Source organism: Xiphophorus hellerii, chromosome 7 (genome assembly GCF_003331165.1).
Source record: "Xiphophorus hellerii strain 12219 chromosome 7, Xiphophorus_hellerii-4.1, whole genome shotgun sequence".
Lineage (NCBI taxonomy): Eukaryota > Metazoa > Chordata > Actinopteri > Cyprinodontiformes > Poeciliidae > Xiphophorus > Xiphophorus hellerii.
The window spans coordinates 24550829-24563404 of NC_045678.1; the positions used below are offsets into that span (position 1 = coordinate 24550829).

The 12576-nt window shown below is 34.8% G+C and overlaps 1 protein-coding gene across 4 annotated transcripts in view; it reads right to left on the minus strand.

Moving 5' to 3' along the window:
- The window catches only part of lrp1bb (low density lipoprotein receptor-related protein 1Bb), a 338038-nt gene that overhangs the window by 166763 nt on the left and 158699 nt on the right, over positions 1-12576 (minus strand). For all 4 annotated transcript variants that reach the window (XM_032567549.1, XM_032567548.1, XM_032567546.1 and 1 more), the window contains exons 8-10: positions 6746-6968; positions 3966-4158; positions 3683-3826 (exon numbers count right to left, since the gene is read on the minus strand). In XM_032567549.1, coding sequence (XP_032423440.1) covers positions 3683-3826; positions 3966-4158; positions 6746-6968 — 560 coding nt within the window. The remainder of the gene's footprint in view (positions 1-3682; positions 3827-3965; positions 4159-6745; positions 6969-12576) is intronic.

Consider the following 12576-nt stretch of genomic DNA (forward strand, 5'->3'; position numbering starts at 1 on the left):
ATGTGGACCATCTTTTTTTTTCTCCTTAATAAATGGAATCCTCATTTGAAAGGTGTTTTTTAGTGTTCTGGTGAAAAAAATAATCAAATCTATAGGTAAATATTTTTTCACTGCACTGTAGTTTTCCAGAAAATATAAAACATACATAAAATATTTAAGATGACGCTATATGTGTTTGGAAAGTAATTTACTAATTAAAAGAGTAAAAATATAGCAGATTTAATCATAAAGCACAAGGAAGTGCATAATAATGAACAAAGAAGGATCAAAGAGAAACACTGACATCTGCTGCACTTGTCAGTCCTAATTATTGTTAACATTAAAGTATATTTCACCCTGAATTAAATAATCAACATACAGTATTTCTGCCGTTGCTCCAACTTGAATCTATAAAGCTATTCGTAGCATGAACACATCTTAATGGTATATATCGGGACCTTTAAAAATCCCAACCTAGTTTTTGAAGCTAAAACATTACAGTAAGTGAAGTTTATCCAAGGCTAGCGTTCATTATTTCAAGAGAAAACATTGTGTAATTATCCCAGGAACAGCACCTCACTAGTCAGGTCAAGCTGAATAGCCAGAGCTCAATGAATAAGAGACAAGTGGAAGAATCTTAATTCACTGCAAGTATCTTTGTGTTATTCATAGCAGAATGAGATTTTTAAAAGATCCAGCAAATCTTCCTAATCATATGAGAAATAGGGCAAAAAATAATGATGCAATGAAAAAATTCTGCATGTTTAACAATTTAATTGCAACATAAATACAACACACCTGTTGCCTCCGGTCTCATCATAAGAGACTAAAAAAGTCTCATAGGTCATTGTGGCCTGCCTGAAAGCCCCCAAGAAATTGGGTTTTTGTTACAGTAACAGGCAGACCAACTCCTTAAGATATCTAGAGATAGATACAGATAGGTAATGATTGTAGCATATACTCTGCTACAATTATTTCATTATTGTTTAATTGTTAGAGATAGTACACAAAGAAGTCATTTTTAATAATATCTAAATAGTCAAGTATGTGTTTCCACTACATAATTTCATAAAATAGAAAGATTTAAAAAAAGAAAAGAAAAATATTTAATTATGCTTTATGTGTACTTGGGATGATGGCACCACAATAAGCTCAACAATAGAGCTGATGAGCTGAATTTATTAAACACTATGGCAGACAAACAAAATTTGACAGCACTGACTCTAAAGCATTCTCTTGTTGCAAGGTGTTCAGTATAGCATAACTGTTTATAATCCTGTTATTAATTTTCCATCAGATTGTTATGTTGTTGTTTTTTTGTTTGTTTTTTTTACAATTTCTGCTTGTGAATTGAGCAAGAAACATCAGCCGGACAGTTTTTTAGGCATACTTTGGTTGAATCAAGTTGAAAAAACAAGCTTGATATGATTTCAATTTTGTGACTAAGTGTTACGCTGCTAAAAGTAGCCATCAGAGTACAAATAAGTCACATTCTAATAAGTGCATTCTAATTATGAAGGGATGGATGGACATGGCCACTAACAATATTTAAATATACTGTGGCACTTGAACAAAACTCAGTTCATACTTTGTAGAAAGTATTTCATGAAAATATCCCTTATATCTTTACACCATCAGCAACAGTCTGAATTGGTGATACAAGGTAGGGTGAATTGATGCATTTATGTCATTTATGCCAAATTTTGATTGCACACTGAGTGTCACAGCTGAAATTGAGACTCATAAAACCAGGCAAATTTTTTTTTCCAATATGTTATTATCCAATTTTGTTGAGCCTATGTGAATTGTAGCCTCACTTTCCTTTCCTTGGCTGACAGCAGTGGCACCCAAAGTGGTTTTCTATGGTTTGACATTATGGGCCTTTTAAAGATCATATTCTATGCACCTTGGTAGCAACGAGTGCTGATGTGAACTATTCTTTATATTATCTCAAACCACACCATACATTTTTTTTCTAACCTCTGACATGAGTAAGACATTTTCGTCCACATTACTGTAACTCACTGGATATTTTCTCTTTTTCTAATCACTGTCTGTAAATTTAAAATATGACTCTGCATGAAAATCCCAGATCACATCTAAAGTACTCAGACCAGCCAGTCTAACACCAACAAGTCACTTGATATGGGTAGGGAGGAGTGCCAAATATAATAAAAAATTGAACATATAAAATTATTATTTAAATGTGTTATTTTTTAAAACTACAAATGAATACATAATTTATTAAATATAGACCTAATTAATGTGCCTCAATTAAATGTATTGATTTAATTTAAAAAACTAGATATAATTATTTCATGACTTAAATTATTATGTTCCTGTGCTGAAGGACGTCATGAATTAAAATAAACTGTCAACTTCACCATCAAACTCAGTGGGCGGGATTAGGATTGCTTCTATATCATAATTGGTTAAGACAACTTCTCCCATGTTTTCTTTAGCTTAGAGGTCGATATATTTGCTGGAAAGCGCAAAAATAACATATTTAAATTTTTGCAATTTTTGCAAAACTCTGGGTGAGCAACTCCAGCCTCTATTTCCCTAGTTTGGTCTGAAATATCTCTAATAAGTTCACAAGAGAGCATTAGCCGTCATAGCGAGTGGGTGGAGCCAACATTGATCCCGACTGAAGTCTGTGGCAGCTTCTTCCATGCAGTACCTCAGTAAGCTCTCTTGTGAACTTATTAGAGGTATTTCAGTACAAACTAGACATATACAGTAGAGTCTGGAGTATTGCTCGCCCAGAGTTTGTAATAAATAAATTACAACAATTTGCTGAAGTCATTTTCAAACTTACAGTAAAAATATTTACCCAGAGTCAAAGCAAACTTGGAAGAAGTTGTCTAAACTTGCTGCTTGAAAGAGCAAATCAGATGTCAGTATCCCTATAGAAGCAGGCCTACTACCGCCTGCTGAGTTTGATGGAAAGGTGACAGTTTAAATGAATTCTTGCTTTGCTTCACTACAGGAAAAATAAATAATTTATTAAAACATGAAATAATTATATCTGGTTTTTAAAATAAAATGTAGACATTTAATAGAGGCACATATAATTAATTCTATATTTAATGAATCATTTATGGATGACATTCTAGTTTTAATAAATTAATGACACATTTAAATAAGCATTTCATAAGTTATTTTTTTAGTATAAATTGGCACTTTTCACTCTCCATAACTTGAATATCCCCGTTATAATGACTGATTTGAACTTCAGTAGTTTGTCTTTTCAAATCATGGCTATATACACCTTTTGAAAACATTTCAAAAGGTGTATATAATAGTGTCTGGTTACGGTATAATCTGATTCCATCACCCTAAATAGCGGTCTGCCACTACAATGACACTGGATGCAATCTACTTTAGCTCATTAGCTCATTGGAAACAATTTCTCTCTCTCTGACTGCCAAATGAAAGATTTTTTTCCTACATCTTGTCTTTTTCATTAAATGGAATGATGGTGATAGAATAGGCTTTTCATGATGGGGCTAACTGGTAGGATTACGGTCATTACAAGTCTGTCTATTAATTTCCCTAAGATTTGGATACAAGGTTTGGCTTTACAGAATAAAATTTAACAATTGTGAAAACTTATTAAAAATTAAAAGACAACTTTGAATACCATATCGCTTAGTAACACCTTAAAGTGATTTATGGAGAAAAAAGGAAAATGTGTACTAACTTTTACAAGATGTTCCATCAAAACCAAGTCTGTAGCCAATACGGCAGCGGCAGGTTCTAGACTTGTAACTTCCACTCAGAAGGCAAATCTGAGAACATCCTCCTGGCTTTCCATATGAATCCATTTCACATGCATGGCTCCTGACTGGGGAAAAATACGAAAGACCAAAACTAATGTTGTATGCCACAGAAGTACTTTTTTTCTAGTGTACACCTTGTGAGTCACGGATGGTAGACTGTGACACATACTTGCACATGTTTACTTATTGGAAAATGTCCTTTACCTTTCGGTTGAGCGAGTTTGTGGTAAACACGCAGGGCTCTAGAATTCCCCAGGCTGGCTAATGTCCTGCTCTCTGCTGTGATGTTGAACCTGTTCACCTGCAGCAACTCCACAGATGAACTCTCCTCTGAAGGGGCAGAGTGCAGGGCGTAGAGGTAGTCCTCAAACACAGCTAATGCATATACGTATGACACCTGAAACATAAGAAAAAGCCAATTTGTCTTTTTTTTAAACATAAGTCAAACCACAAGAGGAAAAAGAAAACAACAAAGCAGATTCAATATGAGCTGTATCCCAAGCATGCATCAAGCACAGGAGAGATGGGAAATGGAGGTGTGGTCGTCTACTACACTTGGCAGCCTGTCCAGGGTCAAAAGCTGGACTCCACTGGGAGACTGCTGGCCCTGACACAACCACCCTCTATGCTACATTTAGCAGGCTGACACCTACACAAAGCAACATGGCTGGATGAGCTATGTTCACAGGAAATACACCTAGGCTCACTGCCCCACACCTTTACATCAGGAGCATTGAGAAACATGCTTCTGGAAAAAAAATATAACAAATTAACCCTCTCGTCCATCTCTCTGTCTGTGGAATTTAGCTTCAACACTAAATTGATCTACTACCAAGTAGATCTTAAACAGCTTCTTACAAAGAAAATTTTCCATCACTGGATACTTAAAAAAAATAAAAGAATTCAAACAAATTAAAAATGAACTTTATTGAAATTTGATTTCATTGTTTTAATAACATTTTTGCTTTCCTTTCAAAAAGTAAAGTTGGATGTTGTTTTTATGCTAAAAGCCAAGAACACAGGAAGCATGTCAGTACAGACGAAAAGTGAAAAGTTGACATTCAGTCACCCTGGGCATGAATGTCATTAATTTGTGGGCCTTTTAAGGATGCATTTGAAACATTCTGTTCAGGGTCAAAATTACAGTATATCTGCAGGCATAAATATGTGTATGCACCCACAGTAATATTTGCATAGAAAATTCTCATACAGACTCTCTTCGATCAAATTCTTTTCGTAACTTTCAAAATGCTTCTGGCACAATTCTGACTGAATGTTTGGCCTCGATTCTTTGTTTGAATTTGTAGAGTTTATTCAAATTTGTTGATTTTTATGGGGCAAACCTAATTTTCAATCAAGTCAAAACCCATTCAGTAAGGTTGAGGGTTGGGTTTTGGATGTTTGGATAAAACAATTGGTCAACAAAATCTGTGCTTGCAAAAAATATATATATATTTTTGCAAGCAGGCACCAATAAAGGAAAAAATTGGTCATACGTAAGGTTGGACTAAAATCTGCGACTGCACACTTGGCCAAGAAAAAAAAAAACTTTTTTAAAGAGAAGTTTTACTCTCAGACCGAGTAAAGACTGAGTTATCTGACAAGAGTAACAAAATGTATTTTTGGAGTAACTGAATTGAAGCTTTTAAGGTTCAATTCTTGACACTGTACCAGTTGTCAAGCATTTTGATGACACCGTCATTGTTGTGAGTGTGTTTTGCTGCTTGAGGTTTTGTTATGTTACAAAAGGTGGATAGAATAATCAAGAATAGGGAATAACTCAAAGTAAATTACTGACACTCTGGTGCTCAAACAGGTCTATGATTACAAACCCTAGAAAGCAGTGGATAATAGTTGAATGACAGGTCCTTGCCTGCATATCCACCAATATCAATCATGTGCCATGAAAAATGGAAAAAATAACCACCTCTAGTTGAGAATTATGTTAAGGTGTATTTGTATAAATGACATCTAATCAAATATTATTTGGGGATGTATTTTTATATTTAAGCCTTTGTGTGTCATTCTGTAATAGATGTGATTAGATAGAGCCAAATACTGCAGCCAGTACTTGGTGTAAAATTATTTGAAGTTCTTGTTCTATTCTGCCAATAACCATTCTGCTACAAACATTAAAACCTTCCAAATGGACAAAGGCCCTAAACTAGCAATGCCAAGTGAGAGTGTATTCACTAGCACAATAAGCCCAACTTATAAACTAAGCATTGTTAAGTAGCATTGTTAAGTAGCATTGTTAATAATATTTTATCAAAAGCTCAGTCCAAAATTGGAAAAGTTGAGTAACATCATTAAAAATATGAATGAGTTTAATGTGAAATTAAGTCTAATAAAAAATAAAAGAGTAAAGAGGCAGCTTGTTAACATGAACACAAAATGCACAGTCTAGGAGAAAAAAATTGAGGCTCTGTATGACATTTGATATGCAGATCCAATGGCATTAAGATCCTCAGTCTAATGAGGGCACAAGCAAATGTGAACAAGGCAATATCATCCAAAGAACACCTGCATACATAATAAAGTGCTAAGATGTATGTCCTTTTTTTCCTCATAAAGGCTGAATTTCTCATCCACGTTGGTGGCAATGGCCTTTTAATGAATAATCATAATTTGCAATGAAAGGGGCTTAAAAGTGTACTACAGGGGAGAGACTATTGATATGCTCATTTCGAAGACTGCTCCACGTGTGACTCAGTTCTTTCTATTTAATAAAACATCAAGGTTTCAAAAGACCTTTTCTATGAAAATGAAGAGTGAATTAAAACCCCAGACACTGAATGTACCACCTGCCTCGTATCATGGTGCCCAAATGAAAAAAATACCCAAGAACTCTGTCATGTCATAATTTGATTTTCTCAAGGGAAGAGAAATGCATTGCTGTAAAGAAAAGCCCTAACATTTATCTAAACTGGCTCCTTAAATGTAGAAGGAAAAAAGCTGTGCTTACAGTAAAATGTGACACTCACTTGGATGCCATGGATAATGGTGTGCCTGTTCCTGCCATGGTAATCCACAACGTCAATGTAATCCAGGTAGGCATCTGCCCAATATACAAGCTTCTTGATCATATCCAATGCGACAGCAGTGGGCTGCTCAATTTTATAATCCACTAGTCGGGTCCGGTTAGAGCCATCCATGTTGCACCTCTCAAGCTTGGCCACATTCCCATAGTCTGTGATGAACAGCATTCTAGAGAAGAACATAGAGACAAATGTCAACTCAAATTACATTCATTTTTTATGGATACTTTGTGTTGGTTAGTGTAAGCCAACAGATGTAATAGCACCTTGCATTATATTAACTTTGAATAGATATGTTCAAATAGTTCTGTTTAGTTTTATTAGATGGGGAAAACCCTGCCACTTAAAACCAGATCTGCTACCTGAAAGGAAACATGTATGTATGATAAAGCTCTTATAGATTAACTTAGGTCACAAGTTAACATTTGACATAATGCTTCAAAATGTTTAATTTCATTTAGCCTTAAAAAATATAAATGTTATAATTAGAAACTAATAAGTAAAGAAAATAGGAGGCAAAAGACAGAAAATCCATAAAGACGGATTAAGTACAGAATTAACACACATATTTAAAAAACAGAATTTGATTTCTGTAGATATTGTAAGCTTATGATTTTGTTTATACAGTGCCACTTATTTGTAGTGATAGATGACAGATGAAACAATCCTCTCCCATGCTACTACTAATACACAATTTACAGCACCGCAAATTATTTTAGTACAGAAATATTGTTGCCGCAATATAATGTAGTTTTGGCTTTTTCATAAAATGGAATGCAAATTGCTAAAAAAAGACAAGTTACTCTTTAACTCACCTCACCCTTTTCCATAGAAGAAGGGGTTGTATCAAGCTGCTCATGCCTGTTTAGTACTAGTACATTCTGTTGCACAACTAGCTTAAGTATGTATGTTGTTTTTAACTTTTTTGTACAAGCACTTTGAATTGTCTTTGGCTGAAAGGTGCTATATAAATAAAGTTGCCTTGCCTTGCTTTAAGCTCTGACTTGATAAATTGGTGCGCTCTTGTTTTCAACTTTAAACATGACCAGAACTGTTTTCACAAAGACAACAGGTAAGGGCTCATATATACTACCAACCAATCAAAATGTGAGAACAATGTCTAAAAACCAGGTCAGTTATGTTTTTGGTCTAATTCAAGAAAGAAAAAATAAACAATAAAAACCCTGAGCTTTGACACAAATAACATGTGTTATTATTATCTTCCCACTGTTTAGATTTGATATCAACTTTTGTGGCATTTAAATAAGTTCTGTGAAATATAAGGGACGATGTTCTGACTATCATGAGATATGATCATGAGATATGGATCGCCACTAAGAGAATGAAATGCTGGTTGCAACTGGTCGAAATGAGCTTCCTAGACACAGTGGCTGGACTTATCCTCAAAAATTGGATTAGGAACTTCATCATCTGGGGACAGCTCAAAGTAGAGCTGCTGCTTCTCTATAATAACTGGACACAGTTGAGCTGGTCTTGGGATCTGTTCAGAAAGGCCCAGAACTTTTTGGAGGGACTTTATATCCCATTTGGCTTGCGAACGTCTGGGAATCCCACACAGAGTCTTTTAATTAAGTGGTGTTTAGAAAATCTTGCTCTGTTCCAGATTTCCTATCAACACACCTTGTTACATGACTATCAGGATGTAGTAAAGTTGTGTGCTTTTAGAGAAGTGGTCAAAAAAGGCAGTCTCTCTCTGGTTTTGGTTAATTACTGGAGGTGTTTTAGTGGGAGAACCCTATAAAACACCTCGTCTTTCTTACCAATCAACTATACTCCACACCTGAAACTTTACATTTACTTGTAAAATTGACTCTATAACTCTCTAAACTCCTTCTAGTTTAGAGACCTAAAAGAAACACTGATCAATTTCAGCTCCCTCTACCACCTCTGTGTTCACACAGGTCACACAGGAAAGCTAAAAAGGTATCTCAGGCCTTCTGAATTTTAAAGTAATAATTACATTTATAGCCTTGTTAATATTTTCACTATATTTTATTGTGTCTAAATTATTGCCACTAGAGTCTCCAAGAGCAACAAAGTAGCTTTTTGTTGCATTGCTACAATGACAAGGAAGCCATAGCTTTCATCTCTTTGGGTAAAGGTCCCCTGGGGTATGACTATACTATTCAAAATCACTGTAGTCTGCAAATGCTGCAATTATTAGGAAAGGAGTGTCATTCTTTCTTTCTACCTCTGACTGAGCTCCCACATTTTTTTTGAACAACAAGATACAGAGAACGACAGGAAGCTTCCCTAATCTGCACAAGTTAAGTTTAAGGAGAGACAGAATGTCCTTTGAACCTTGGACCTGGCTGCAGAGAGAAACTGTCTGTCAGCAAGAACCCCAATCCTCTAAAGAAGTGTGATTGTATGTAGCATATCAATGACTGCTTCCCAGGATTAGGGGTGGTGCTGATTTTGTACTTCTTCATTCCACAGTTGGAAGAAGATCCACATGGATCCTGGAAATGAGCCCCATGATAAGTAAACTGCATGGGACCAGGGAAAATGTTGGGTAGGTCTCACGATGAAAAATAAGACTGGCAAAGCAGAGAATGTGACAGAAAATCTCAATAAACACTACAGAAGGCAATTTCTTTTCTCTGTCAGTGTACTTTTCAAACTTTGGAAGCAGTTAATAACTGCTTTATGCCAATTAGTCAGGTTGTTTTCAAACTGAACTTCTCAAATGAATACCAACAGACAAAATATTATGATTCTGTCTCTGAATCTTTTGAACAATATTAATTTATACTTTTAAATGTTATATAATAATTTGAATAACCAAGAAATCATGATCTGACATAAATTTGTTATAAAGGTATTACTGATTAAACTTTAAAAATTATGTAGCTTTATGTTATTAAAGCTAAAGTTTAATCGGTAATACTTCTATAACAAATTTATGTCAGAACATGATTTCTTGGTCAATGTCAAGCTGTCATAACGAAGACATTTTGAATAATGTCAACTTTGTATTAAAAGTGTCATGATTTAAAAGTGTCATGATAATGTGAATGACACTTTATGACAATAGTCATAAATATTCATGAAGACTTACTCATGTTCATGACAGGTGTTATGTCATGTTTATGACAGGGTCACGACAGTCTTATTCACAACCCGTAAACATTTTTATAGCTGGGAAATTTTATTTTTTTTTAAATGCAATTTTTATTTTATTTTAAAAAGTTAAAATTTAAAACTTTTCTTTTTTTTTTGCTTGTCTTGTTTAAATTTTTAAGATGACCAAAGGTTTGTACAGACAAATTTGACCCATGCTATCCTCCTATTAATCAGCAGGACTTTGATGGGCAATATTGCTTTTGTTAAAAGCAATGGTTTGGAGAAAAGCATATTGACCCAGACTAAAATATGATGCAAATTTATGCTCAAATAAAACAGTCTATTTTTGGTAGAGTTTGAATAAAGAATGTTCAACATTCGCAGTATATAGAGAATAAACTTGCAGCTGAACATAAAGCAAAAATGTGGTTGTAGAAACTAATAAATCAAGGAGCTGAATACAAATGCACCTTTCACTTTTCAGAATTTTATTTTTGTTTTGGAAGACATTCTGTCTGCTTTACAATTATATACTACTTTGTTTTGGTCTATTACAAATACTACAACAAATTACATTGTGGTTGTGGATTAACAAATCTTTGTTAAAGTATTGAATCAATTATATTCTGCAAGTTTGTCAGCACGAATGAAAAATTTTACTTTGGGTCTGCTTTGCTCTAAATAAAAACACTTCTAAAACAAATTTTAGAAAGGCAGTAACAGAGGACTTTTAATCATTTTGTATTATGAAGAATTTTGCAGTTAAGTGCACTATGTCATCAATCTATTACTTTTTTCCACCACAAAAACAAGAAAAGGCTGTCCATCAAATCTTTTTCTATGTAGCAAAGTTAAAATGCCGTATCCAATAGAAAAAGAGGCAGGGAGACATCATGAGAGTCAAACAAGGATAAAAATTGGAGTGCCAAAGCAGGGCATATTCTATAAACACTGTTCTTCCTGCTGTGCCGCTATCCAACACCTCCCTCATTTCTTTTGTTTTCACTCCATTGCTCCAGGCTGACAGACCTCTCTCAGGCCCACTGCTTCAGAAACAGCTGTACCTATTTCTCACCAATTAGATTCAGTAGGAGCACACAGAAATGTTCTGTCTTATACAGTCAATCTAGCCCTTAACCTAAAATGTGATAAGGTATTATTGTAGAACAAAATCCCTCAACTGCTGACTTACAGTAACAAAAGGTGGATTTACAGATTAAACATTCTCAGACTTGCTTCATATTTACCAGAAGCTGTAGCATATTCCTGGAACTGAACTGCATTTAATGAGAGCATAGATGCAGCCGACCAAATCAAAACTGGTCATGCCATTAGGAAACCAACAGCAAATTATTTTGATTAGACCCGCCGGCATAATAGCAGCCCAAGTTGATGAATAAAGCAGAGTTTTTTTACAACAAAAAAATACCACAAAGTGGTAATGCAGTTCTGCTTCAACTGCTTCAACTTTCAGATTAATTATGCAGGGTGTTAACATGCAAGATTTATACTGTTTTGTCATGGCCTTAAGGGGATGGTCATGGCAGAATAAGAAAAGTAGCTTAGAGCAGAAGCAAGGTGCTCTCAAATTCAGCCATGTTTGGATAGAAACATTTTACCACAAGCATCGGCTTAAATTAAACACTCTGTGTCTTTGAATTGCAGACTGTTCCTAAAAATCCCAGACAGAAAAAAAGGGATGTTAAAATGTTGCTTTAACTACAAGTTTCCTGCCAAATCTTTGCTATAGGCTCGCTTTTGCTGGCTAGGCAGAGGTAGAAATGCAAAAATGACTGAATTCTTGATAATTGGTGCACAGTTTGATAAAGCTTGTGCATGCAGTTTACTTAAATGATTTGCTTATTTTTTTATCACTCTGTCTTACTTAAAGTGCTAAGAATCTTCTCTCAAAAAGTGTGATCCTGAACACAGCCCACCACATGCTGTTATAGTGTTCACAGGGGGTATAATGTGTTTTCCTCTATCCTTACAGACAAACATCCAGTGATGGAAAGTCCAGCAGGGACATTTTTTTCTGTGGCAACATCAGTGAATACAGATGAATGTCTGGACAATTTGAGCTTTCTGAGGCATCATCAGCTGCCTGTCAAATTAAACAGCTCAAATAAAAAAAGAGCTGAGCCATAGGAGAGAAAGACGATCTTAGAATGCCTTCCTTCTTGGATAAACATATTTTTATTTGTGTGAATACTGAAAAGCATTCACTCCATAGTGATCCTCTTGCTCTTTCAAACTGTTCTGTTCATGCTGCAATCTTTTTGTCATTTCAATCTTTTACATATCAAAACATTCAGATGTTTCAGGACATAATGATTATGGCTTCTATTATTTAGTTATTTATATTATTTTCCTAAAAAAGAAAAAAAAAAGCTGGGCTTGCACAGAGCAACAACAATTGGTTTAGAATACAGGCTTTCAAGTGGATTCTAAACCACTTGAAAGTGAAAGGTGAGAACGTACAACTCTGATTTTACCCTCTCTTCATTGACTTCCAATTTATTTTAGAATTCATTGAAAGTATCTTTATATGTTTTTACGTTTCTGAATGGCAGTGTCCTTATTGAATGTCAAACTGTCTTTATATGTATGTTCCATGTCACTCACTAACAACAGTGGATCAGATGTCAAAACTGTTAAACAATGTCAAAAAACAATGTCTCAAGAAATTT